The sequence below is a fragment of the Megalopta genalis genome, unplaced genomic scaffold, assembly GCF_051020955.1.
Source record: "Megalopta genalis isolate 19385.01 unplaced genomic scaffold, iyMegGena1_principal scaffold0026, whole genome shotgun sequence".
Lineage (NCBI taxonomy): Eukaryota > Metazoa > Arthropoda > Insecta > Hymenoptera > Halictidae > Megalopta > Megalopta genalis.
This window is the reverse complement of record NW_027476096.1, coordinates 541,670-568,023: the sequence shown is the minus strand read 5'-3', so window position 1 is coordinate 568,023 and position 26,354 is coordinate 541,670. Positions and strand designations below refer to the sequence as shown.

The 26,354-nt window shown below is 34.4% G+C and overlaps 1 protein-coding gene across 2 annotated transcripts in view; it reads right to left on the bottom strand.

Moving 5' to 3' along the window:
- LOC117220144 (potassium voltage-gated channel protein Shaw) overlaps positions 1-26,354 on the bottom strand; it is a 419,368-nt gene that overhangs the window by 6,976 nt on the left and 386,038 nt on the right. For both annotated transcript variants that reach the window (XM_076527542.1, XM_076527543.1), the window contains one exon: positions 10,736-11,774. In XM_076527542.1, coding sequence (XP_076383657.1) covers positions 10,736-11,774 — 1,039 coding nt within the window. The remainder of the gene's footprint in view (positions 1-10,735; positions 11,775-26,354) is intronic.

Below are 26,354 nucleotides of genomic sequence, written 5' to 3'. Positions count from 1 at the left end.
ACAACGTTAACCGATTTCGCTGAAATTTTCAGCATACATATAAGTTACCAAGATCTACTCTCTCGAAGATCTCTAAAAAGTTAAAAAGCGAGAGTTTTCATCTTTTTTTGACATTTCAAGTACATAAGAACAAAATTAAAAAACAGCATTTTAGTCATCGTTTAGTATATACTACTCCCTCTATCATCTAGAAGAAAGTTCGAGTCACTTGGTCCAATTTTAAAAAAGTTATTGTGTTTTAAAAGGTGCACGGACACTATTGTAGGCAACTGTACATGCTTTTTTCTACCCTTGTTTCGTGTTTATACTAGGACTTTTATTATCGGGATATTCAGTGCTGGGCGTCATTTAAGTGATTACTTAAATACCAAATTATTTGTTATTTGGAAGTTTAAATGAGAGATAAAAATAATTATTTATTATTTATATGGAACTAAATAAAATATATTTATAATAATAAAAATTAGTTTTTATTTGTGAGAACAATTTCAATTGTTGCTTATTAAAAATCGTTTAATTATTTATTAATTATTATTCGATACAACGTGTCGAATAAATAATAATAACATTGTAATTAGTAATAATAATTTAATTTATTTATTTATTACATTACAATTCGTAATTAATGTAATTGAATTACAATGTAATTATATTTCCATGAGTAATTTAATTGTAATTCTGTATAACTTTGACGTAGTCAGACTGTGATTCAGATATTTTATTTTCAAACTAAATTGAAAAATGTTCGATAACATTGGCGAGAACATTAACAGCATTTTTAAATATTGAAACATTGTTTAAAGATGTTTAAATGTTTACAATATTATTAAAAAGTAAACCGCTACATTATAGGCGAATGTACAGAATCCTCGTGTATAGGAATTACATTCGTGTAGTTTTTACGGTCAGAGCTAACAAAGTTGTTGAGCCTGAAAATTTTACTTTTGCCAAAACTCTACGAAAATGATGGGTGATGACGAAAAACAACTTTCAGATTCGCATTCAATGCATACAAATTTATATGCCTTGCCCACTGGTTACCGAAAGACAAAAATCTTTTGCGTTTATAAAAAGATTTATTGAATAGTTATAATATTTTATTGCGAACAGGTTTATCACGAAATATTTGAACTGAAATTAAATTAGAATTTGTCTGTACGTTTAATTATCTATTTCTAGACCCTAAAAAAAAGCATCTATGTAAACAATAAATTATTTTGAAACAAAACATTCAAAATGACTTTAAGTACTTGTTTAAGAAATACAGAGTGGTTCATAAATTCGTCTCTACTAACCGATGTTTAAGTTAATCCCAATAGTTAACCAGAAGAATGTATTAAATGAAAGTACATTATTCAATGAGCAAATTGTGATTAACAATTTTTTCAACAAGTACAAAACTGCATTGGTATTAAATAAATACTTACAAATGAATACAAAATTATGAAACATAATATGTTTCTGATAGCAGAGTATGAATCATTTATGTTACAATCAATAACGTACAATGACTGACGAATATATTCAGACACTTTCTGCATTTTGAAAAATTGTCGATATTTATACCTTTCTGCTTTTGTAAATAGAACACTGAATTGTACATTTTTTCAACATGCTTTTGCATGATCTAGCGAGTAAGGAACTGATGACACGCGTTCTTCATATTTCCTGTTATTGTATTATCTATCATATCTTATTAAAACAAGTCATATGTGCAACAAATTTTTATTGTATATAATATTTTGCAAATGACAGAACTATCTATTTGTTCTACATATGTATATGTAATCGACGAACGTAATGAATTAGCAACATGTATTTTATGTTATTATTAATCATTGTTTCTTATTAACGACGTTTCACAGTTACATTAAATAATGAGTGTTTAATTGAAGTGTGAAAACCGTCGGTTGCACTTGTCAAAACTATGCAAGATATCTCCCAAATTATGATACAAACGGCTGAGTGGTGATTCTACATTCGAATGGAACTTATTTTTCGATTTACGATTTTGTCTAATTTTCGACCCCTAAATTATGACACTTGGTGAGAAAATCTGCAAGATTTGGAAGTAATCGAATAACGGGAATCTATGAGTCATTTGTGTTAATGATTAAAAACGTTAACGATTTCATTTTATTTTCAAACGTAATCGTATTTCGTTATTTTATAAATGACGCTAAATATTTTTGACTAAAAGACTAATGCCTTAGGTGTACAGTAAATTCTCTTCAATTGTCTCTTAACTTCTAAATAAAGATGGACAATTTGGAAAGAGGAAATACGATCATTTTTATAGTCGTTGACAATCAGCAAGTACAAAAACGAGCCGCGGGGCTTGAATAATCGTATTTCCTCTTCCGAAATTGTTCATTTCTGTTGACAAGCTGGAGGACAATTGGAATTTTAAATTAATTAAAACACAATTTTAAAACTGTATACAAAATCTTTAAATTTGATAAAAACAATTGCAAAATAAATAGTAACTTCTATTAGATACTCTTACGTTTCTACTGTAATCTCTCAAAAGATTTTTATTATTGATTTGGTAGTTCAATAGTTATGATTTAATATCAGGTTTACGGAGTATTAAAGGCAGCTACATCGTGTGGCTTCTTAAAAATTACAACGATGTATTTGTTCAGATTTTTAGCGATTTTTATTACAATGTATCTCCAGTAAAACAAAATCGAGTAGATTCCCCCTATAAAAGTATCTTTATATTTTCAATAATTGTGACTGAAAAGATGTGGGACGTGTCAAAATGGTGCGTTCCATAATCGTAATATTAACTAAGAAAGTTTCACATTTTATCTTACAGGCTTGTAAAATACTATTCTCAAGGGTGAATATACCTACATTGTGTCTTGCAACACCAATTTTGACGATATTTCTGTGAGAGGTAGTTATCGGAAAAATATTCGACACGTACTTCTTTCTTATCGGCCATCGTTTATATTGAAAAGGTGAAAACCGTTATATGTACTTTTTATCTCCAACATTAAGATAGCATAAATTGAGCCGAGAAGTTGTGGTAAACCAATATACGATCGGATCAACGACGAGAGCGAAGCGTGGAAAGTGTGGAAATACAATTTATTGTTTTATAATGGAGGTGTGTACTCTGAATCAGCGAGAAAAGCTGCGTTTACTAGATGACCAAAAATACAAACGTCGAAAATCGATTGTTATTGTTTGTTTGCTGTCATCGTTGTTCTTATTATTGACATAACTGAATTGATGATACATTATAAATTTAACGAGCCGAGTGGTATTACATTGATTAATAAAAAATGATCCGCATTCTGAATGTAGAATTTATTTTAATCAACGTTTCGAAAAGACAAATAGATCATTTTTCGATGTTATTATAGATGGATTTATGTGTTTCTATTTTTTGGTAAAAGTGAACATTTGTTTTCAAGAACATTTGTTTCTATCAAAATCAAGATTTATAAAATATTGCTTTTATTCAGAAAAAATTGGTTTTATGTTGTAAAATAAATTTTATAACACTTATGTTGTAAGTCCGAGAAAAATACACGGTGCACATTTCCCGACTTTGAGTAACTTTTCGGACTCCCTATATATTATCTTTCTCACGCAAGATATCAAGCTAAAATTTTACAATCCGCGTCAGTATTGTCAAAAACAGTTAATTAAGACCAAATAACATCAGTGGTTGAAGAAAATAATGATGAAGTTTGAGGACAACTTTACATAAGACTTTTCTTCAATCCGCCGGTATTTATGGCAATAAGTATTTTTGAATCATTATTTCTACAAACGTATTAATTAATATAAAAGCTAACTAGTAATATTATTCAATAGGGCATGTGAAGAAAAGGAAAATCAAAAAGTCATTAAATTCAGGAACCATTCAACCTACGCAATAGCGCTGTTGGCATTAGTGTTAGTACTTTCGACTAATTGCTAAATGCGATTTTTTGCTCTTTAGACATTTATATTGTTTAACATCGTAAAATATTTAATGTCATGTAATATCTTAACGGAATGAGAAATAAAAAGAATAGTTTCAGTACAAGTTGCTTTTTCTGGGCGAAAAATGTCAAAAAATTGGTTTTTATTTCTATTTAAATTTGGTGCACAAAATTAAAAAATCTGAAAAATTCTCAAGTCATTATTTTGATAACATTTTGTTATTAAGGTAATCTGTTCCGAGTGCCGTAACTGCTTTTACAAGAAATCTGGGACTAAATTTTTTGGGACTAAAATTGCTTATTTTATATTTCACAATTATGATTATCAACTTAAAAATATGGAAAATACTCAAAAATGCACACCAACATTCGTGATATGACAGATTTTTTTCAAAATTTTTGCACGTATTTGATCAGGAAAAACCGATCGAAAACCGTTGAACTGAAGATAACCTACAACTACATCCGTGGTCACGATAGATATTTGAGTTAAATATGTAACCGAAACGATTTTTATTTGTGCACTATCGAATGACACATCAGCCATTTAATTCGGCTCAAAACCACTTTTTACCATCTCAACCGGCTATACCTTTTAAATTTTTTAATCACAAATTAAATATTGTTCTACTTGTAGATATAATTCTATAATTCTCAAAATTTTCGGCTACCAGAACCTTTTTTGTGTTACAGATTTGAAAAAGGTGAATTCTTCACATATTAAAGTTTTTATGCAATAAATTGGATTTTTGTAATAGTGGAGAATTAACTTGTCAAATACCTTTACTGAATCGACTTGCGTGCACCGCTGTTGGCGGATTACCATAATTCAGATGTAGTTTTGGTTGGAAGTAATTTCAGAACGAAGCCAAAGTTGTAATCTCGCTACATTTGATTTTTGTCTTATTTAAACATGTAAAATCACCACTTGATATACAGAGTGTCCTAAAATTATGGTATTTCCGGGAAATAAGGGGTTCCTGAGATGATTTGAAGTAACTTTTCCCTTAGCGCAAATGCAATCCGCGGCTTCGTTTACGAGTTATTAACGAAAAACAATGACCAATGAGGGACGAGCTCGCCTGGCTCTAAATGGCCGAGTCAGTAAGCGAATCCGGGATTCGCGGCTGGTCCGCCTCGCGTCAGCTGAGCTCGCCTCTAATTGAGCAGTGTTTATCATTAATAATTCGTTAACGATGTCTCGGAGAAAATTTGTGTAAAGGAAGAAGTTGCTTCGAATGACCTCAGGAATCTCTAATTTTTCAGAGATGCCATAATCTTGGGACACCCTGTATATCGTACTTGTTGCTGAACACCCTGTATATCAAAACCACAGCATAGTGGCTTTAACACCATGCATGTTTTATAAAATTTATTAATGTGTTATTGAAAGCTGTCATCATTCTATTGTAATTTCAGTTCGAAAATTTTTCGGACAAACTTAAGTCCAACAATTTATATATAAAAATTAGTAATTTCTCTATCATTACTGAACATTATCATCTTGTCCTCACGCAACAACAAGGTACCTTTGTGTTTACATTTCCCCTCTTACTAGGTTGATTCACTGCCGTAGCTAGTAGTAAGAGGGGGAATGTAAACACAAAGGTGCCTTCTTGTTGCGTCAGGGCTATACATTTGTAGACGCTGCTGGATGCGCAGTGTTTCCAAACTTTTATCACCACATTTTTGAATTTTTAATAGTTAAATGATATTTTCGTCGTGCCATGATACGATACAGTCAACTATTGACAAAGTGCACGTTTTTCCGACGTCTATAAGTGCATTTGTATTCATTCTTTTATCAGATTTAACATGAAATCTACAGAACTGCATACAGTTGCTTACTAATATATTCGGGCATCTTTTAGAAAGGAATAATTTCTTCAAAATTGTGACCAAATGGCTGGAATTTTTTTTTAGATGTTAGAAGGAATACTTACAAGGGTAGTAGATACAAGTTATAGTACATAACTAGTATCAAAAAACCGTAATACGTTTCTTCACAATGGGTCTTCGATTTTGAAATATTTTTATTTAAAGTTTTGTGTGCACCTAAAAAAGTTCCGAAAAAATAAAGAGAAATAGTAACAACAGTTGGATTCGAACCTACTACCTACATCTTTCTAGTCAACCGCACTGTCGACTTATCCACAACTTTAAATCATAATACACTCAAAATCGGAGGCTTGTTGTGATAAAACCTATTAGGGTTTTTTTTATACTAGGTATGTACTATAATTTGTACCTATTACCGTTTCAAAAACTATTTCCACTACTGTAAGGTTCTCATGTTAGTTTACTACCCAGGAGTACAAAAGTTTTTGTGAAAATTGCAACTACAGTAATTTCTCTTATATTGTCTCCCAGCTCCGAAACGAAAATTGACAACTTTGGAAGGGGAGATACGATTATTCGAGCCTCGCGACTTGCTTTTATAGTTGTTCATTTTGATTTCCAAGCTGAAGGACAATATGATAGAAATTACTGTAGCTGAAATGACAATGAAGACATAGAAACGTTGCAAAAGATAACTTTTTTATCCGAGCTTACAATAATACATATATGCATGCTGAACATTTTATCGTTTGACCTTGTTATAAGCTAAAAACAATTAAATATAACGAAACTCACAGTTTTCTCTGATTTTCGACTAATAACTATAAGCAATCTAAAGATTTTGACATCTTTCATTGTCTGTAACACGTTATTTACGAGACATTGCGCGGTATGTTAGTCTCCCTAATATCTTAAAAAATTCAAGCCATTTGGTTCAACTTATAAAAAGTTATTCTTTTTTAAAAATTGTAGTTGAAAAAACTGATCTCAAGATGTTTGCAAAATGATATTAAATTAATAATAAATCAACTTATTTGTGCACGAACTATAATTAATAGCGTTTTCATATTAATTTCGCAAGTAAGAAATTGTTTATTTAGCTAAATGAAAATGTCTCTTACCTTGAATCATGAAAATGGGAATTTGCATAAATTTCTTTTAATTAATTTTAATTTTGTGTTAAATTCTATTACATTAAACAGATTATAAGCTATCTGTTATCCGAGTCTTTTTTATCAAGTATTAAATTTTATTGAAAATACACTTTTATCTCTTGAAAAAACACTTTCTTGTGAAATAAACGCTTACTTTAATACCAAGTAATCCACAATCAATTCTTGTACAGTGGATGTAGAAAGTATTCGTACACCTTTCGAAATGGAAAAATTGCGATTTTCGCGATCTTTAATTGCTTACAGCTTCTATCGAGGTCAACGGATTTCGATGAAAGTTTCAGCATGCATTTAAGTTACCGAGATTTACAAAGTGCATGTTTTAAATTTTCGTTATGGGCTCACATAAAAAATTGAAAAAAACAGCATTTTTTAGTTCTTTTACAATGCCAATCAATTGCAATTTTTGCAAACAATTTTTTAGCCGTTGTCTAGTAAACTAATCCCGCTCAAATTCCCCCCAAAATTAGATCGCTTGGCTCAATTATAAAAATGTTATTCCGTTTTAAAAGATGTACGAATACTTTCTACATCCACTGTATATAGAATTTCTAAGTTTGTTAATAATTAAATCCCCTGAAAAGTATTTTTCAAAAACAAGTACTATAAAGGGTGTCTTACACCTAGGTGTCTTCCTAACAAATGTGACGTACTAATATTTTATGATATATGCTTTTAATATCTCGAACATTGATTGTCCCTTTCTGTAAAATTCTGTATATTACGTTTGGTAGATTCTATCGATGGTTTTTGTAAATATATCTCCCTCATTGTTATTTACAAAATAATGTAATTTCTTCAATTACTCGAACTTAACACTGTTTGGTAGGCTAGTTATTTGTTTCCTCTAACACGGGTTTGTACAATTATCATGTTACATTAAATTAAGGGGTTAGACTGCAAACACTGTCTCGGACAGAGATAGCCACGGCAATTGAATACACGATAAGCAAACTGCACTAAATCGTTTACTAATTGAACAAACTTTACCGTCGATTTTCTCAAAAATGTGACGCCAAATGAAAAAATATTACACCAAAATATCGTCTTCCTTTTTTACGTAGAAATACACCATCGCTGGTTATAATACGATTTCTGGTTCACCTATCGACCTACCTAGAGATTCAGAACTTTTGTTACACCCCGGAAAGGGGTGACTTCTGAGGCAATTTAAAATAACTTTTTCTTTTGCGAAAATGTTGTTTGTGGCTTCGTTAACGAGTTATTAATGAAAAATACGGTCCAATCAGAAGGAGAGTATGGCTGACACGTTCCAGCGGCATTGACCGCCAAAGCGTGGCGCAAGTCATACGCGCTCTCTGATTGGTCCGTGCTTTTTATTAATAACTCGTTAATGAATCCACGAAGAACATGTTTGCTGAGGAAAAAGTTACTTCAAATCATGTCAGGAATTAGCCCTCTCTAGGAGTAACAGGTGTTAACTGGAACCCAATCAAATATTTTCGAAACCGTTGATACTAACAAATGTTTCAAACGAAAGTTGAGTGGTTTTATGGGGATTCGTAATCTGATATAGATAAGATTTTTCTAGATGGACGCATGGAGGACATGTGAAGGTCAACTTAATTTGTGTAAATGGAATCACACATTTTTTATTATATTAGTCGATTCAGCTCGTCATTCTCTTCAATTATGCACAGTGCTACCAGTGACGTATCTAAAGTTAGTGTTAAAAAATATAACTTTCAGCTCGATTGCAAAGATTTGCTTGGTCTCTAAATATGATACTAAAATTAGAATATGTTCTAAACCAATGATTTTTTTTACCATAGTATTTTCGTGAAGAGAATGATAAGCTGTATCAAATAATGCATTCAAAAATATATGATTCCATTTAAAGAAAAAGTTGATCTTCATATGACTTACACGCGTCCAGCTAGAAAAATGCTCATGTCAGATTACCTGCCCCCTAAAACCATTCAAATTTCGTTTGAAATATTTTTTAATATTATCAACGGTTTCGAAGATATTTGATTGGGTCGATTTAAATGGGACACACTGTTTAATTGGTAGAGTGACACTCATTCTGATTGTTACGAGGTAGAGAATTTATATTTTTAACAATAATGTGTGTGTTGAAAATATAAAATTACTCATTCAGGAAGGGAATTTTCCTTTGATAAGGTTGTTTCTTCACACGTAATTAACTACACGTACGAGTGAAAGTTCGTTTCTGTAATTGTAAATCTAATTGTAAGTGGCATTTTCATTTCATGCTTTCGCTACTATAACTACAGAGACTTCAAACCATCATTTAACACTAAACCTACCACAGTCAGAATAACCGTTTCCTTATTTCATAATTCAACAAAGAAACAATTCTACAAACTTTTGATGCACATTCATGAGAACATTATTCGTTACAATCGTCTCATTTTTATGAGGCAACGCACTCCAGTCATTATTACTGCTAGGTAGGTTTGGCGTTAAGTCAAGCCTGGGCAATTAGTGCTCGCGTAGGAAGCGAATCTTAGAGTCATTACTCCCACTTGGGTCGGTAAATTTTGCTCGAGCCCATGAGGGGAATACATCCTCGTTACACTTAAAGCTCGCATTCTCCTCACTGATCGTACGAATCGACCGATTCGAGCGTGGTAGTGAGGGTAATTGCTCGAGCGTTGCATGATCTGTGAGCACAAGTTGTCTAGGCCTGATTTAAGTGAAACAAAACATGTGAAATTACCAGTAGTAAAATGGTCGAACTTTTGATGTACATGGCGCGTGAAAATTATATGTCACGACCACCGTAGCGTGACTCTAAACCTCTGAATCGATGAAAATCTACTAAAAAAATGGACCGCAAAATTGTCCTTGAACTTAAAATTAAGGTTAGGGGGTCAAATTTTTTGTTTTGCAACGTATACCACTCAGGAAGGAACAAATGTCTGAAAGCAATCATGGTTCTCAAGACAACCCTTTACATTAAAAATACGATGTTAAAAACAACATAAAAATTATATGTCACGACCGTCACACCCACAATCGTGGTACAATCAGCCGGGTAATGATTCTACATGCAAAAATAAGCCCAGGTAAAAGAGTAACATTTTTTCATTTAAGGCTTCGTTTTCGCGAAAACTGAGTTGGAAGATGCATCAAGTTCGCGTGGTTTGTAATATGATCAAAAGTAGATTTGGTATGTCATGGTCAGACGCATCATTTGATTCCTATTCAATAGTCTTATTCTTTGAACCTAATTTTTCTAGAAAATGGAGCCTCAAATGAAAAATTATTATTATTAATTATTCTTCTTTTTAACCTATACTTTCAATACTTTACTTACGTAAAGGATTGACTCGAGACCCATGGTTCCTTTCAGATTTCTGTTCCTCTCAATGAGTTCTAAACGTTGCAATAAGCAATGATTTTGTTTTTCAAGGTCAAATTTTGCGGTCACGCTTTGGTAGTCGTGACCAGTGTACACAGGAAAATAAGTTACGAAAGGAATGGAGGCAGGCGACGCATGCGGGGGAGTCTCGCGGCATGACGCGTCTACCGGGTAAACATTATAATTCTGAACTACGATTAAACTAAGAATTATAGTGTTCGCGCGATAAACGCCGCACGCCGCTGTGCTGGACTCCCGGCGCATGCGTCATCTATCTCACTCCTTGCGTAACTTATTTTCCTATACGCACCGGTGACTTATCATTTTTATACACCCTGTACAAAGCCCAGAGACACGATATACCGGATTTAGCTGTAGATTATGAAAGAGTTTAGGACAGAAGGAAATGAACGACGATCATTGAGAGAACTTACCAGCTTTCGTGGCGAACGTAACATCTTTGGGATGATTGGTCTTGATGGCGTTCATCCGTCTGTTCAGTGGCCCCTGGCCTCCGGTGCAGCCGACTCCAGGTGTCGCGCCAAGGCCAGAAGATAGAGCACCGGCACCCAAGGCTGGTCCACCCGGTGGCATATGTGGTTGTAGGCAGCCAGATGGACCGGCGGTCCCTGCTCCTCCGACCATGCCTGGCACGCCCGGAGTTCTGACTCTTGGCTGCTCGACCGGAAGTACGCGGCGTCTCTTCTTTGGTAGCTTGGCTCGCGCCTGCGTGTGGCTGTAATACATCGCAAAGTTGCTGACGATCACGGGCACCGGCAGGGCGATCGTGAGTACACCGGCCAGGGCGCAGAGCGCGCCAATGAACATCCCGAGGTAGGTTTTCGGCACCATGTCCCCGTAACCGACGGTGGTCATCGTGACCAGAGCCCACCACAGACCCAGCGGTATGCTCTTGAAGTCGTTCTTCGGGTTGTACTGGATCCGTTCGGCGTAATAAACTAGACTGGCGAATATCACGATTCCGAGGACCAGGAAGAAGACGAGGAGCGTGAGCTCCTTAGCCGAGGCGCGGAATGTCTGTATCAAGATCTTCAGGCCAGACGAGTGACGAGTCAGCTTGAACAATCTCATGATACGTATGATGCTCAAGAACTCGAGGATGTCCGCGTTCTCCAGGTGAGAGGCGAACCGCTGCAGGGTCAGATCGAGATAAAAGCTGAACGTCGCGACCAAGTCGATCAGGTTCACCCAGCTCTTGATGAAGATGAATCGGTTCGGGCTCGCAGTAATACGTATTAGGAACTCGATAGTAAACCAGGCGTTGCACATACACTCGATGTAGAAAAAGAAGTCGTGAGCGTTCGTGTGCGTTTTGTCCACTGCCCAGGAGGTGGTGTTGCCACTGGTCACCGTCCGGTTCACGATTACTGGCACTCGCATGTCCGGATGCGTCTTCAGGCAGAACGAGACGATCGAGATGCAGATGAAGAGAACTGAGACTATGCTGATCACCTGTGAAACATTGCGGACATTCGATTATGCGTGTAGAATGGACGGGCATCGGACAGATTCTCTCTTCGTTTCTGTTTATTAGTTGAAATTGCTTACAAAGTACGGGCGATCAGGGGCGTGTTCACGAGATAGCCCGTGACATCGGCTCTGTCTACTATTACTGTTGGGAACTGAAAAGAATGGCCTCTGCTCGCAAACTAAACGACGCGAGGGGCAAGGGAAATCGGTGGCACGCTCAACCTAATCTCTTTTACTTTTTCAAATTCTGGCCATTATTGGCCACGTAAGCAACGGGAAGGGCAAGGGGAATCGGTCGCCTGTCCCATCTAATCACGTCTTCTGTTCAGCGTGTAGCTTAGTCAATAATGACCCTAAATCTGAAAAGTGGAAAGGATTCGGTGGGCCGGGCGGCCGATTCCCCTTGCTCTCTCATCGCGTCGTTTAGTTTCTCGATGAGAGCCATTCTTTTCAGTTCCCAATAGTCTTTATCCGTGCTATTGTTAGCTATTTGAGACTACTGGATCAGGCCTGAGCAACTGGTGCTCCTCGAGTACGTTCGTTACCCCCACTACCGCGCTCGGACCGATTGACTCGCATGAGCCCGTGGGGAGAATACATCTCTAATATACGTTTTGACTACAGTATTCTCTTCGTAACTGGCGAAAGGATCTCTATCGTAATTGGCACAATTTTATCCCCATTGTTAGGTGGGGGAGAGGATTCCCGTTAGAATCAGTGAAACGATGTATACATTAGCGTCAATGAGACTCACACTAATACAAGCAAACCAAAAGATTGTCTTATTTTTTATTCCTTTCTATGAATCTTTAACCATGCTATGTTTCGTTTTGCTGATTAAAATAACACCAAACACGATATACAGTAATTCTCTCCAATTATTTCTCAGCTTGTAAACAAAAATGGACAATTTGGGAAGGAAGACGCGATTATTTGAGCCTAGCGGCTCGTTTATACAGAGTGTTTCGTCTAAATAAGGCCACCTAAATATCTTTTCTAATTTCGGGGATATACAAATTATTTTGTATGCTATTTGAATGGTTCGAAGAAATCATGATGACGCAAAAATGATTTTTTTCGAAGTTTACAAGGTCATCGATGTTTTCTTGCGTATAATCGTATAATTTTTTTTATTGCATCGTGTAGCTGATGTAAAAATACGTTCCAATATGTACATTACATGAACTTGAAGTGATCTTTGAGTTCCAATCACTATTGTCGCTATAAGAAGTAATTAAAGTTTCAAGTTTCAAGTTTCAAGTCTTTACACAAGTAGTTATAGTCGTAATTTCATCGCGCTTGGTGTTATTCTAATCAGAAAAACGAGACTAATACGATGGTGAAAGTTTCATTGACGTAAACTGAAAAGTAAGGAATTTTGATATTTGAAGCACTCGGCTCCATTTCTTTTTCAATCATTTTCTTCCCAACGTTGGGTACACTACAAAGCATGTACCTCTACCATAACTGGAACTTGGCAAACGTAAAATTGCGTTAGTGTGGTGAAAATACTGTATACGTAAGTGCACGTATTTCCCTCATAGCCTCGCGCGAGTTGTTCGATCTCAGCGCAGTAGTAGGGGTAGCAAGTTCAGCGTCGTATATGTATATACGATAACTGTCCAACTTGAGTAAGAATTCGTATGCCCGAACAGTGCGAACTTTTGGTAGATGAAACCACTTTCAGGTACCCGAACTTTGTGAATTTTCGGGACCTGATCCGAATCCAAAAATTTTCCCGACCCGATTCGAGTTTTTCGGGTATCCAATACACTCCTACTATTTATGAATAATCCAAAGTATGAATAGGCCCAAGTCGTGGAACAAGTATTGTTGAAACTTTAAGTTTATAGTTTTGGCATTAGGTAGGGAGATGAGATCAGGAATGCGATGAAAGGTGCTAGATCCGGCGCCATCTGGCGAAACCTAGTAGAGAGGGAACTTTAAGAAGGAGTGGGGATAGTGCCTTAGCAATGGAATACACTGAGAACCGGATCGACAAATTCAGATTTTTAGAACATGGTTTATTTTCAGCATACTTTGCCGTACATAATTGTGCAACAGTCATTTCCTACTTCGATCCATTTAAAAAATTATTACTGTTTATAGCCGTCATCGTCGCGTCCACTGGTTTCAGGGATTCTGTTTGGAATGTTCATCGAATGGTGATGGAGGGGGAAGGGCGGCGTGTACTGGCTAGTGGGAAGATTGGATGATCCCAATGGATTGCCACTAGAATCCATTGGCATCATCCGTTCCCATTTGTGGAGGTCTCCCCACTACCACTAGGGACAGATTCCGAGCAGAATTCAAGTCTCAAGGAAATAAAATTAAATAATTGCTTATATTGTGTATACACAATAAAATAAAAAAGCTCATACTTCGTAACTTCTTTATCTGAGCCTGCAACGACAATTTAAAAAAGCGTTTTGTATATTTCGATCACTAATATGCACACTGAAAATGTCATTAAAATCGGTTATCATAAATTGTTAACATTTAAAGTTCGTGAAAATAGCAGTTTTTCACCAAGAAACAGGTGTTTTTTAAATCTTTTAATGCCTGTAGCTTGACCATGCGTCAACCAATTTGAATAAAATTTTCAGTTCGGACGCCATGTGGGACTTACTCCTTCTTAAAGTTCCCTCCTTACCAGTTTTCATCAAATTGCGCCAGACCTGGCACTTATCATGGTGGGGATGACGGATTAAGCGGCCGAGTCTCATAAATCAGACCTTTGCAACTGCTTGCCCACGAGCGGTTCATAGTATGTAGTCCGGATCGAAAGTGAGATTTTTGTATATCTTTACAATTTTTTCGAAATAAAGTTTTCCTTCAAATATTTACAAATATTGATTTCCTAACTATGTTTGCGTTATATATTTTGATTAGGTATAATAATAAGGATTGTTAATTTGATACTCCGGATAAATATCTGTTGCATAAACTGTCTGATTATAATGATAATTATAATGATGCGACTAATTTTCTTTATACGATGTTAGTTGAATCGTATTACAATAGTGCATGTTAAATACATACTATAAAACTAAACATTATATAAACTGAACAAAATGTAAAACATCTACTATTTAATTAGGATTTAAAATATAATCTTATAAATATATGAAAATTGTTTTCATTTCGCTGTGTGCGATCTGGTATGATATTCTTTCAATTGAATGCGGAAACGAAAGAAAGACCGTAAAGAAGGCTTATCTACAGCGCAACGTAAACACTGTGTGTCTCTACAATAGAGATAGTTTGTTGGTACATCTTTTAGCACTTTACAAAATTGCAGCGATGAATATAATTACAGCGCATTTCGTAATTGGTCAATCTAGATAAATTTGTTGTGTAATGTAAACTTTTGGAGTATTGAAATCGTCACCTAGTTTCTCAATTTTCGACCAATAAATTAAATAAATTGTTATTACACTAGGAATAACGGAAAAGTCTATAATAAACAAAAAAAGCTAAGAAGAGTTATAAATATCATCAATGTTGTAGTTATAAAAATGATCCACTATTCGATTGTTAATCTACATTATATTCTGTATAATGCAGTAAAGTTCATCTTATTTCTGAAACAAGGCTCGAATCGCATTTGAATAATTGCGTTTTCTCACATTTTTAAAATTTCTAACATAGTAGAATAACGGAAAATATTTATTGAAGCAAAAAAAAATACACGTAACATATATTACTATCTAATAGAAACAGACTTTTATATTTGATGAAATTGGAGAGTCATAATTTTCCAAGAGGACGTCTAATTTAATTGTGACCTCTAGAATGTATTCTTTAATTTTGGCATGATACTAATTCCTTTAAATATTTTGTCTTGTAATTTTCAAGGTCATCGATGTTTTCTTTTTTAAATAAGTACACGTATTTTCGTGCTGCATCATGTAGCACATACAAAAATACATTCAAATATGCGCTGTTGCATGACCATCAAATAATCTTGAACTCGACAGATGAAGATTAAACGTAAATTTCATTTTTTTTTGTAAGGAGAATGCACGATGTCAAGACAAACAGCACATATTTAAATGTATTTTTTTATAAGCTACACGTGCAACACGAAAATATGTACAGTTATTAAAAAAAAAACATCAATGAACTTGAAAACTATGAAAAAACTGATTACAAAATATCCCTTACAAGATATTGATCACTTGATTCAAATAATAAATGTTTTTTTTCCGTAAAAATTAAACAAAATATTCTCGGGTTGACACTTCGGTGAGACATTCTCTATGTTTTAACAATGAAATTAGCATGTTTGTTAATATCTTATTACCATTTGAAATTATACAGGGTGTTCCATAATTATGTCAACACCAGGAAAGGGGTTATTCCTGAGGTTATTTGCAGTAATTTTTTCTTTAGCGAAAATGCAATTCAAGGTTTTGTTTATTAACGAAAAATAATGACCAAATGAGAGGTGTGATCAGCTGGCGCGAGGCGGCCGAGCCAATGAACGGAAGTGGGCTTCGACCGCTGGTTGACTCAGCCGCCTTGTGCCAGCCGAGCTCTTTTCTCATTGGTCAGGGTTTTTTGTTAATAACTCGTAAACAAAGCCGCGGGTTGCATTTGCGCTAAGGAAAAAGTTACTTCAAATGACATGAGGAATCACCCCTTTCCGGGTGTTAACATAATTATGGGGCACCCTGTATAGTTACTATATTACACTCTACTCATCCTATTTGGGGGACAAAAAAAGCTATTTGGGGGACACTTATCTCTTTTATTGTTCGATATGTTGTCAAGGTCACGCTTCTGAATAACCACCAGAAGGTTTCAGCCGTTACGAAAAACGACGATTGTTAAAAATTTATTCACGCTCGGTGTCGAAAGCGAGATAAAGGAGCTGGGTAAGGGTTAATGTGAGTATATAATTATTTAGTACCATGCGGAACTTTTTTTGTTTTAAAAAGTATTAATATAAAATATTCTCTGCTTCACCCACAGCAAAGTATGACTTCAGGTGTTAATCAAATATAAACATACATGGCTGAGAACTTCTGAAGGTCATCGAGGAGAATCTCCTTGACAACACACGTAAAATTTGTGGCCATTTACGGCGTGTCATCTAAATAGCATTTTAAAACCTTGTACAGTACAGTGATATGTATAATTATAGACCAAAGTAACTTTAACATTGTTACTGATATCTAAACGAAAACTTAATAAAATATTTATTAACGTACGTATTTGTATGTTTCTATTTTCTATTATTTCTAATATAGAAATATACAAGTATAATGCTTTGTTAAGTTCTTTTTAAATATATAAGGTGTTTCATTTAAAGGAGGCCACATGCATTGCTGTAATTAATTATAAACTCAAAGTAACTTCTACATTTTTAGTGCTATTTAAACAAAAAACAGAGAAGGCTATATTTGTTTATTTATTAACAATTTATTAACAATAACCATTATCTATTAACTGTAATATAGAAATATACAAATATGGTGGTTTGTTAAGTTATTGTTTAAATGTCACAAAAGATGTAAAATTTACTCTGAGTTTATAATTATTCACACCACTGTAGTTGTCATTGCAGAAATGTTCATATTAACGTTCAAATAAATCCATTGTACTGCGATTTTTTTCACAGCTACGTTCATTAGCACTTATTTAACATTAATAATTTCACTAATAGAACGAAATTATTTTTGTTTCTTGTGTATTGTCATTTACATTCGTTCTTAGATTTTCATAACAGAAATAAACAACCTATTTGTTACTATAGTGCAAGGGGTTAAACAATAACAACGTGTCTTCTAGGACTAGGTGGAATATGATTTTTGTATGATTACGTATACAGAAGAAAATGCAAATCTATAAAAGATTGCAACTATTTGCAACTCAAAAGAAGCATGGTGGTCAGTAACTGATGGTACTATCGGGAGGGGTTTCCGCATAGGGAAGGCCGGGGGCATAGAGAGCTTTGTGGTAAGAAGAACTTTGTTGATCATTTATTTATAAAATTGAAATTTATGTGATACAAAGTTATACACTAAATTAATTTATCATTATAATGATAATTATATTCGTTAAATTATAATAATACTTTTATTGAATAAATAAATAAAGTTTATTTAAAATTTGCTTAGAAGTCTTTATCTGTATATTCAGGATTTCTATAAATATTAATATTTTTATTAATAAATAATGTAAAACTACTAAAAAATGATTAAATTAATTGATTTCGGATGAGCAAACTCAGTGTGGGCTGCATTGGAGAGCAAACGAAAAATGCGAGAACGATGAGTGCAGTGACTTAACCTAAAACTTCTACATTTTTTAACCGAAGTTTGTTAATCTGAAAAAATATAATTAAATAAAACTATTTAAAAGTGTTTCAATGTTTTGATCTTATTTATAAACTGATAAACGTGTTAAACAGTTCAATATAATTAATTGATTTGTTGAATTTCCAATTTTATATGCTGTTTTTGTTTTAGGTTCTCATTATCCCATAGTAGAACCTCTTTTCCTCATACGTGAGACAAAGAGAATTAATTACTTCCTTTGTTTGTATGCAGTTTTTAGATTACTTTGAGGTAAACGTTTAACTATAATTTAAATTTGTTTTAATATTCTTTTATCAAAGAAAGCGTTTTATATCCTTTTTTTAAACTTTTCTGGGGTAACTTCGCCTCGGTCTCCCCTACATGCATTCTACATACAAAAATGAGACAAAAATGTACATCTAAGGCTCCTTTTCCGAGAATAATTAAATTGAGAATACACATGTTTCGACTCAGTTATCTCAAAAACACGGCCCTAAAAAGAAAGAATATTCCGGTGTTACTCTCTCTCTGACCAATATAATATATTACTATTATATTATAATATTATATTATATATATTATAATATAATATATTATTATTGTAATATACCAATGTTACTGACCACGGTCCCAGCTGAATAAGATGGTTAAAATTGGTCTTAGAGGATTTTTAATGACTATTATAGTAAATTCTCCTTAATCGACTCTCAGCTTGTACACACGAATGCTCAATTTGGGAAGAGGACATACGATCATTCGTGCTTTGCGACTCGTTTTTATAATTACTGGTTGTTAACAACTATAAAAACGAGCCGCAAGGCTCGAATAATCGTATCTCCTCTTCCCAAATTGTCCATTTTTGTTTTCAAGCCGAAGGTCAATTAGGGAGAATTTACTGTATATCGTTCCACAGCTGAGGGAATTCGAACTAGTATCCCGCAAGGATGTGAGTCGGAAGCTCCACCATTGTAGCTACGACTTCTTCTTGTGAGTATCGTTTACATAACTGTAATAGTACGAACAGGTAAATTTTAAATCTTGAATATCTCCAAAACGAAGGCCCAGTTTGATGAACCCTATCAGCATTTTTTAGTTTATAACATTTTTTCATTTAAACCTTTGATTTTGAGAAAACTGAGTTGGATTAAATAGTATTAATTGCCTAAGTTTTCTCGAAAACGGAGCCTTAAATGAAAATAATTTATTCCATATCTTTTGTCTTATTTTTTGATGTAGAATTGGCGCGTATCCGATTGTGCTACCAATTTACATGACACTCTATACATATATTGTAAATTACTAGGGCATGAACACCGCCCAACATGGTGGGTGTAATAAGACTAAGTTATATGCAAAACCAAGTCTAACGACCGTGTCATTTCCCACGAGTTATATCAGTGTAATGTACGATGAATTTTCCGACGTATTTTTTTGGCTCCTTCCCGGTAGCGTTCGCTGGCTGGCGCTGGCCAGGAGGTTCGCTCTGTATATACGAGTCAAGTACCTCCAAAGGGGTACGACGACGAACTTTCTGAAACCAGGGCATATATGGACACCCCACTACCGTTTTTCAGGGAAATTTCGGATACATCAAGGGCTCAAACGCGACTGAAGTTGGGCTTAGTTTCGAGTCAGTTACGGGCGAAGGAACGCTAGCAAAATCGAGCCTGATTCTCTTTCGAGCATTTCAACCGAGTACGTATATCGTTACAAGGTTGCAAGCCCTCGCCGATGCAGTACCACAAGCTGAGAGTGCGATCTAGAATCCGCGTTACACTCATACATGTATAATTGTAATAGACCAAAGGCTTGTAATATACAGTAAATTCTCCCTAATTGACGATCAGATTGTGCACAAAAATGGATAATTTGGGAAGAAGAGATGCGATTATTCGAGCATTGCAGCTCGTTTTTATAGTTGTTGGGAATTAGGTAACTATAAAAACGAGTCGCAGGACTCGAATAATCGTATCTTCTCTTCCCAAATTGTCCATTTTTGTGTACAATCTGAGCGTCAATTACGGAGAATTTACTGTACTACCTTGTACCAGTCTATTTAGTTGTCAAAATCAATTACTCCTTTTCCTGATTCGAAGCAGTAGTTGGTACAACCTATAGAGCTACACCTTTATCGCTCGAGATGTATTTATATTTCTTCTTTTTAAAATTTACGAGGCAATTAGACTCTAATTTCTACGATTTTCCTCCTAGTGACGCCCGGTGATCAAAGAAGCATCGGGTAATTAACGAAAACTTATCCTAAAACCTAGTGGCGACCCGGTGATGGAAGAAACACATCGGCTAGTCCATACATCATCCTCTAACCTAGTGGCGACCCGGTGATGAAAGAAGCATCGGCTAGTTCATGAAAACCCTATCCCTATAGTAGCGACAACCCGTGATGGAAGAAGCATCGGCTAGTCCACACTTTTCCTAACGAAAACATCAAAATCGCATCAAACCTCCGGCCGCGCGAAGCCGCTGGCCCCTCAGCTCTTTTCGGCGCATACAGTGGCTTACAAAAGTATTCGCGTACAGCTTCTAAAACCTAATAACTTTTTTATAACTCAACTAAATGACCTCTATTTTTTTTAAGTGATAGAGGAACTAGTCTACTAAACGATGACTAAAATGCCTTTTTTAAATTTTGCTATTACTTGGGATCACAAAAAGAAGTAAGAAATTCTCGTTTTTTATCTTTTTTATCTGAGCCAGTAGAAAAAATTTGTTTTGCGATCCTAAATTCACATATAAAGTTTGACGATTTAATCCGGGTACACCCTGTGTATAAAGCTTTACTTGTTCTATATACTTTTAACCCGGGGGCATGGAAATTTGAAAACTGAAACATCCACCCTATAGGATTCTAGAGCCAGATACCGTTGCTAGTTATCAGTTACAGTGGGATGACCAATTGCTGAGCCTTTGATTTATTTTCGTGCATGATTAATTTTATATTTATCGAATAAGACATATTACATTTTTGCATTATATCATTTCGTTTGTTTTTGAATAAAGAAATTTGATATGTGTTATTCGATGATTATGAAGATAATTATGTCAGAAAACCAAAGGCACATCAACTGGTCACAGTAACCGGTTCTGCTATCTTAAAAGCACGCAAATAAAGAAACTGCAAACCAAAGATAATGAAATTATGGCGTACTTAGGAAATGATCATAGTGAAATAACTAAGTCTGTATAAAGCGTATTATTAACAAAAGAAGCGTAATATTTTTTACACATTTTTGTACGACTATAACAACATAAACGTTGGCATACAATAAAGTTGTTTAGTAAAGAAAGAGAAAAACAGTGGATGAGATGACGAACTGCGGAGACCCTGTTATGAAGAACGGTGTACGATATGTAGTACAGATTACGTCTAATTCGATTTTAGCTGCTCGTTCTTCTCCATTTCATAAGAGTACTAGGAATTCTAATTATTTAATAATATAACCAGATTTAAGGAAGATACAATTTTTGATAAAGTGCAAATCGATCTCATTCTAGATTTCATTACTCGATAACATACTTGATACAATATCACAATAATTTGTTAATACTGCAAAAATTTGTTAATACTGCAAGTTGTATGATGAGTTGTATAATTGTATTGAACTGCAGAGAGCGAAAAATCATCAATTTTAAAAACATTACCTGAATTTATCTTCTTTAGTTTATTAGAAATAAATACAACATCGGGAGTCCGTGAGTGCTTAAAGGAGAAGAAATCTCCCTATATTTATAATTGTAATTATCAATAAGTATGCATTGGGTATATACAGGGTGTGGCATTTGAAGCGAGTCAGCTGAATAACTCGCTTGTTTTTGACAATAGAAAAAAATGTGTCAGACAAAAGTTACTTGATTTCGAGGAGCACATTATATGATGTAAATAATATTTTTATAGATGGAGGCATAGAGGACACATGAAGGTCAATCTTGATTTTTTTTAAATGGGATGAGCTAATGTTTTATTCACACTCTGATAGAGCGTTTCAAGGCGAATACAATGACCTATAAATGAAAATCATTCAATATCATAACATATGAACTACAATGAAAAACAAATTCTTTTGTCGTGTTCGAGTTTCCTTGTACTAACATGTATTAATAATATTACTAGGTTGAACTTAATTTTGAATACAGTTGTTACGTATTCATTCGTTGAATGATCTTGTGTAGTACCATTCCAATATCGTCTTGGCAACGGTTATCACATTCTAGTAAAAACAGAATAGTATTGCATTAAAAAAAACATCGATGATCTTAATATTTCATTAAAAAATGAACCTGGGTAAAATTCTATTTCATCATTACATGTGTCCCACAGAACAGTGTAACTTTGTCTTAAAACGTTTTTTCATAGGACGATAAGCAACAGAGATATTATTATTATTATTATTATTATTGTTATACATTCTTTCATGATCATTATTATTATTCCAATTACTTCGATTACTACTGTTATTATTAATTTTATTATATCTACTATTATATTAATATTATCATCATAATTGTTATTACAATTAGTTATTTTAACGCTATTGAATGTAATTATTGTTATAATAAGTTACCATCGTATATTTTAAATGTTGTTGCCGCACATCAACAGTGAATTTGAGAACGAGTAAAAGTACTAATTGGCTTGCATGTACTACCTTTGACTTTTGACCCACTAGAATCGCAATCGATACCATTCTGTGCCGGTTGCGAATGTGTTAATAATCCGTTCAAACAAACATTTTCTTTTCTTTCTTCAACGACAGATCTTCTCGTATAATTAACCCTTTCGGCGCTGATCAAAATAAGAGCGTACAGCAGAAAGAGAAGCCTACTTTTAAATCACTTTTATGACTTCATGTAATATCCGAATTACATGAATATCATTCAAGATTATATTTCTTATATTACTTGCATTATTAATGCAATACTTACATTCACATTATAAATTACATAAAGATCGGGATCTGTAGAATTGTTCATGAATTCCGTAAATTACAGAATGTTGCTCAGGTCCGTACAATGTACTGACTAAACACTTGAAGGGTTTAAAACAGGTGATATATAGAGGAGATATTTCAGGTGAACGTGTCAGGTGACTCACCCTGTATATTGATCGTCTGAACGCTGCTTAAAGCCGGCCTACCAGCCTGACCACGGTGGTGGGGCTACCGGTGTGAGCGGCCGAGGATCGTGAGCAATCATCTGCCCGGTTCTGAACGAGACAGTGCTGAACAGTTGAACGGAAAGATAAGAGTGCTCTACTGCCACGGACTATCCGGCGCTCAGCCTGTGGCCGTGGGCGTCGAATCTTGCCCGAGCCCGCCTTACTACGGAGTAATTAGAAAGTCTCGATCCATTTTGCAGGCATTTCGAATATTCATCGTAGTGGAGTATACATCTATTGTTTTTGCTAAAATATGAGGATTACGTAACTAACGGGTAAAAATCATTTAAGTGTTTTAAGTTCTTAGGTGGCTTGTTCGTCAGACTCGACTTCGTCGAATCTTTCGTATGTTATTTCATTAAATTTGAAGCCGGTTGAAATAAGATTAATCTCACAAGAAACACTATTTAGACGCTACAAAGATCACAAAAATAAAAAAATTAAAAGTGCTATCAAGGATTGGTCTGATTTTGAGAGATAACGTTTGTTTGCGGTTTAGTTTATTTTTTGCCGACTGCTATTTAATATTATCTATTTATTATTGTTTATCTCTGCTAATTATTGTTTTTCGCCACTTATTATCACTATTACCACTTACGTTCAATAACATAATTTCACGTAAAGAGACAATTACTTTTGGATAGATGATTTGTTATTCTCTTTCCCTTACCATTTCTTCCTTCTTTGTTGACCTCTTAAGGATGGACCAGATTCTGGCAGCATTTTGAATTTTTGTGATCTTTGTAGCATATACTTTCGATCTATTTATATAGATCTGTGCGATCTTATCATCAATAGAGTACGGACTTTCATCTAAAATAAAAATTGTCTGCATCAATTGCAAGGAATAGAAACCAAGTAGTAAGTTCTTCCTTTAATCATCTTAATAAATTAAAATTTTTCACGGTTTTAAATTGTAAGTATCCAAATTTGCCATAAATGCATAAAATCCGCAGTCTAGTCATCCGTTAAATATTATTACTTATTAGAGTGATGACGTACGTTAGATTGAGAGTTCTAAAACTAGTGACAAGGTATAGACTGCAGATGTTATGCATTTATGGCTAAAATGGGCGAGCGTAATACGAACGAACGAAATCATCAAAGGAATTTATAAATGTTGCTACATTATTTTTAGTTGCCGTATTTTTTAGTTGCCTCCTGTTTTGTACAATTGAAGCACAAAGTTTCTATTTTGCATGAAGATCCGCAGTTTAGCGATATAGGTCAAATTAACTCTGTATCGCTGTAATAGAAGTCATTTAAAGTCAAATTGATTTCGTATCAGTAGTGGTAACATAAAGTCAAATTGACTCAGTATTGAGTAATGATGACTTGACTTCAAATTGATGTCGTGTCCCTAGTGGTGCCACTATTACTATGGAGTCAGTTTAACGTCAAGTCACCATTATTGATAGAGACTCAATTTGATTTGAAGTCACCACTAACGATAAAGAGTCAATTTGACGTCACGTTACCACTGGTGATATTAGAAAACAGTGGTTACCATTTGAAGGTTAACAGTCTTCGAGACTTGTAAAATTGTACGGAATTACAGCAAAAGACATTATACTGGATATCTATCTGAATCAAGTAATGTTAATGTGTGGTTGTTAGTTTCAATTAGATTCCTGTTATTATTACTTTTATTGTTAACGCTATGCTATTGTTAACGTTATGCTGTATATCAATGCGACATTGCACAGTGGTCGGTTTCCATTTAAAAAGCGGAAAAAACAACTAAAATTACATATTTAAGCTTTGCTTTTTCATCTTATATTATTAGTATATATATTTAGATTTTTGTTGGAATAGAATAATGAAAACAAAATGCAGTGTTTTAATTGTTTATAAACAAATTTTTTAAAAATACAATTTTTGTTTTCAATTCGATTCAATTAAATCGAACATACCAGTAGTTCAATTGTTTCTTTGAGAAATGGTTTCGATTTCTCGATCGTTCTTTTCCTCATACTCGACATGAACGGTTCGGATGTGAGCAAAAGTCTGCATATAATAAAAAAATTTATAATTATTCTCATTAGTTTCGACAGAGTGAGAACAGTTGAAATATTGATATTTTATTCAACCTATTCAAAATATTATATCTCGCATAACTTGGTAGCTCATAGGTATCACGGTATGCTTCGTGGCACGTGTCATTTTATTATTAGATGACTTCTCGAATAGCAGCTAATAGCAGCCAATTTTTATTTAGTTATTAACGTAAAGCATCACTATTCAAAATGCGATCAAAGCGAACGCTGAACTCCACTGAACTCATAATTAAAGAATGAAATGAAAAAATTCAACATATTTAATTGAACATAACTCAAACAATGTGAGAGATAAAAGAGTGTCCTGTGACATAATTTAAGTACATACCAACTACATGAAATTCTGCAAAAATTATTTATTTTCAAATAAGAAAATAGTTATAAACGATGATCTAAAAGAATGATTTGGAGATAGGCTACTTTGAAGCCGTGTCCAAAATGAAAAAAAAACAAATGGTAAAAAAGATCATATTAAATTATTAACCCCATATTTAATTGGCTACTAGGGAATAAATTATGCATTATGTGGACATTTTTAAAAACTGACTTTTTCCTGCTTTTTGTATGGAAACCGATTCACTGTGCGTTAACTGAACTGACGTTCATTATCTTTTTGTCGAACATTCCAAAATGTTCTACGAACCTATGATTTCGCCTTTGACTCAATGTCAAGTTCTGTCTCATCCTCGACCACTGTTCTCGCAACCCTTGCAATTCCTAAACCCCTACCACTCTTTAGAACCTATTAGGTAAATGCACCAATTACTGCCATTGTTCCTATAACTGTCAGTTTTGTTACTTTTCTTAATAGTGAAATAATGTGCGGAAAATCGTAAAGAAAAAAATTGTTAATGGTAAATTTCGACGCCGTTGGGCTTCGTCCGCTCATTAGCTCGGCTTCCTCGCGCCAGCTGATCTCGCCTCTCATTAGTCAGTGTTTTTCGTTAATAACTCGTAAACAAGACCGCAAATTGCATTTGCAAATGACTTCGGGAACCTCTCATTTCCCGATTTTGACTAACTTTTG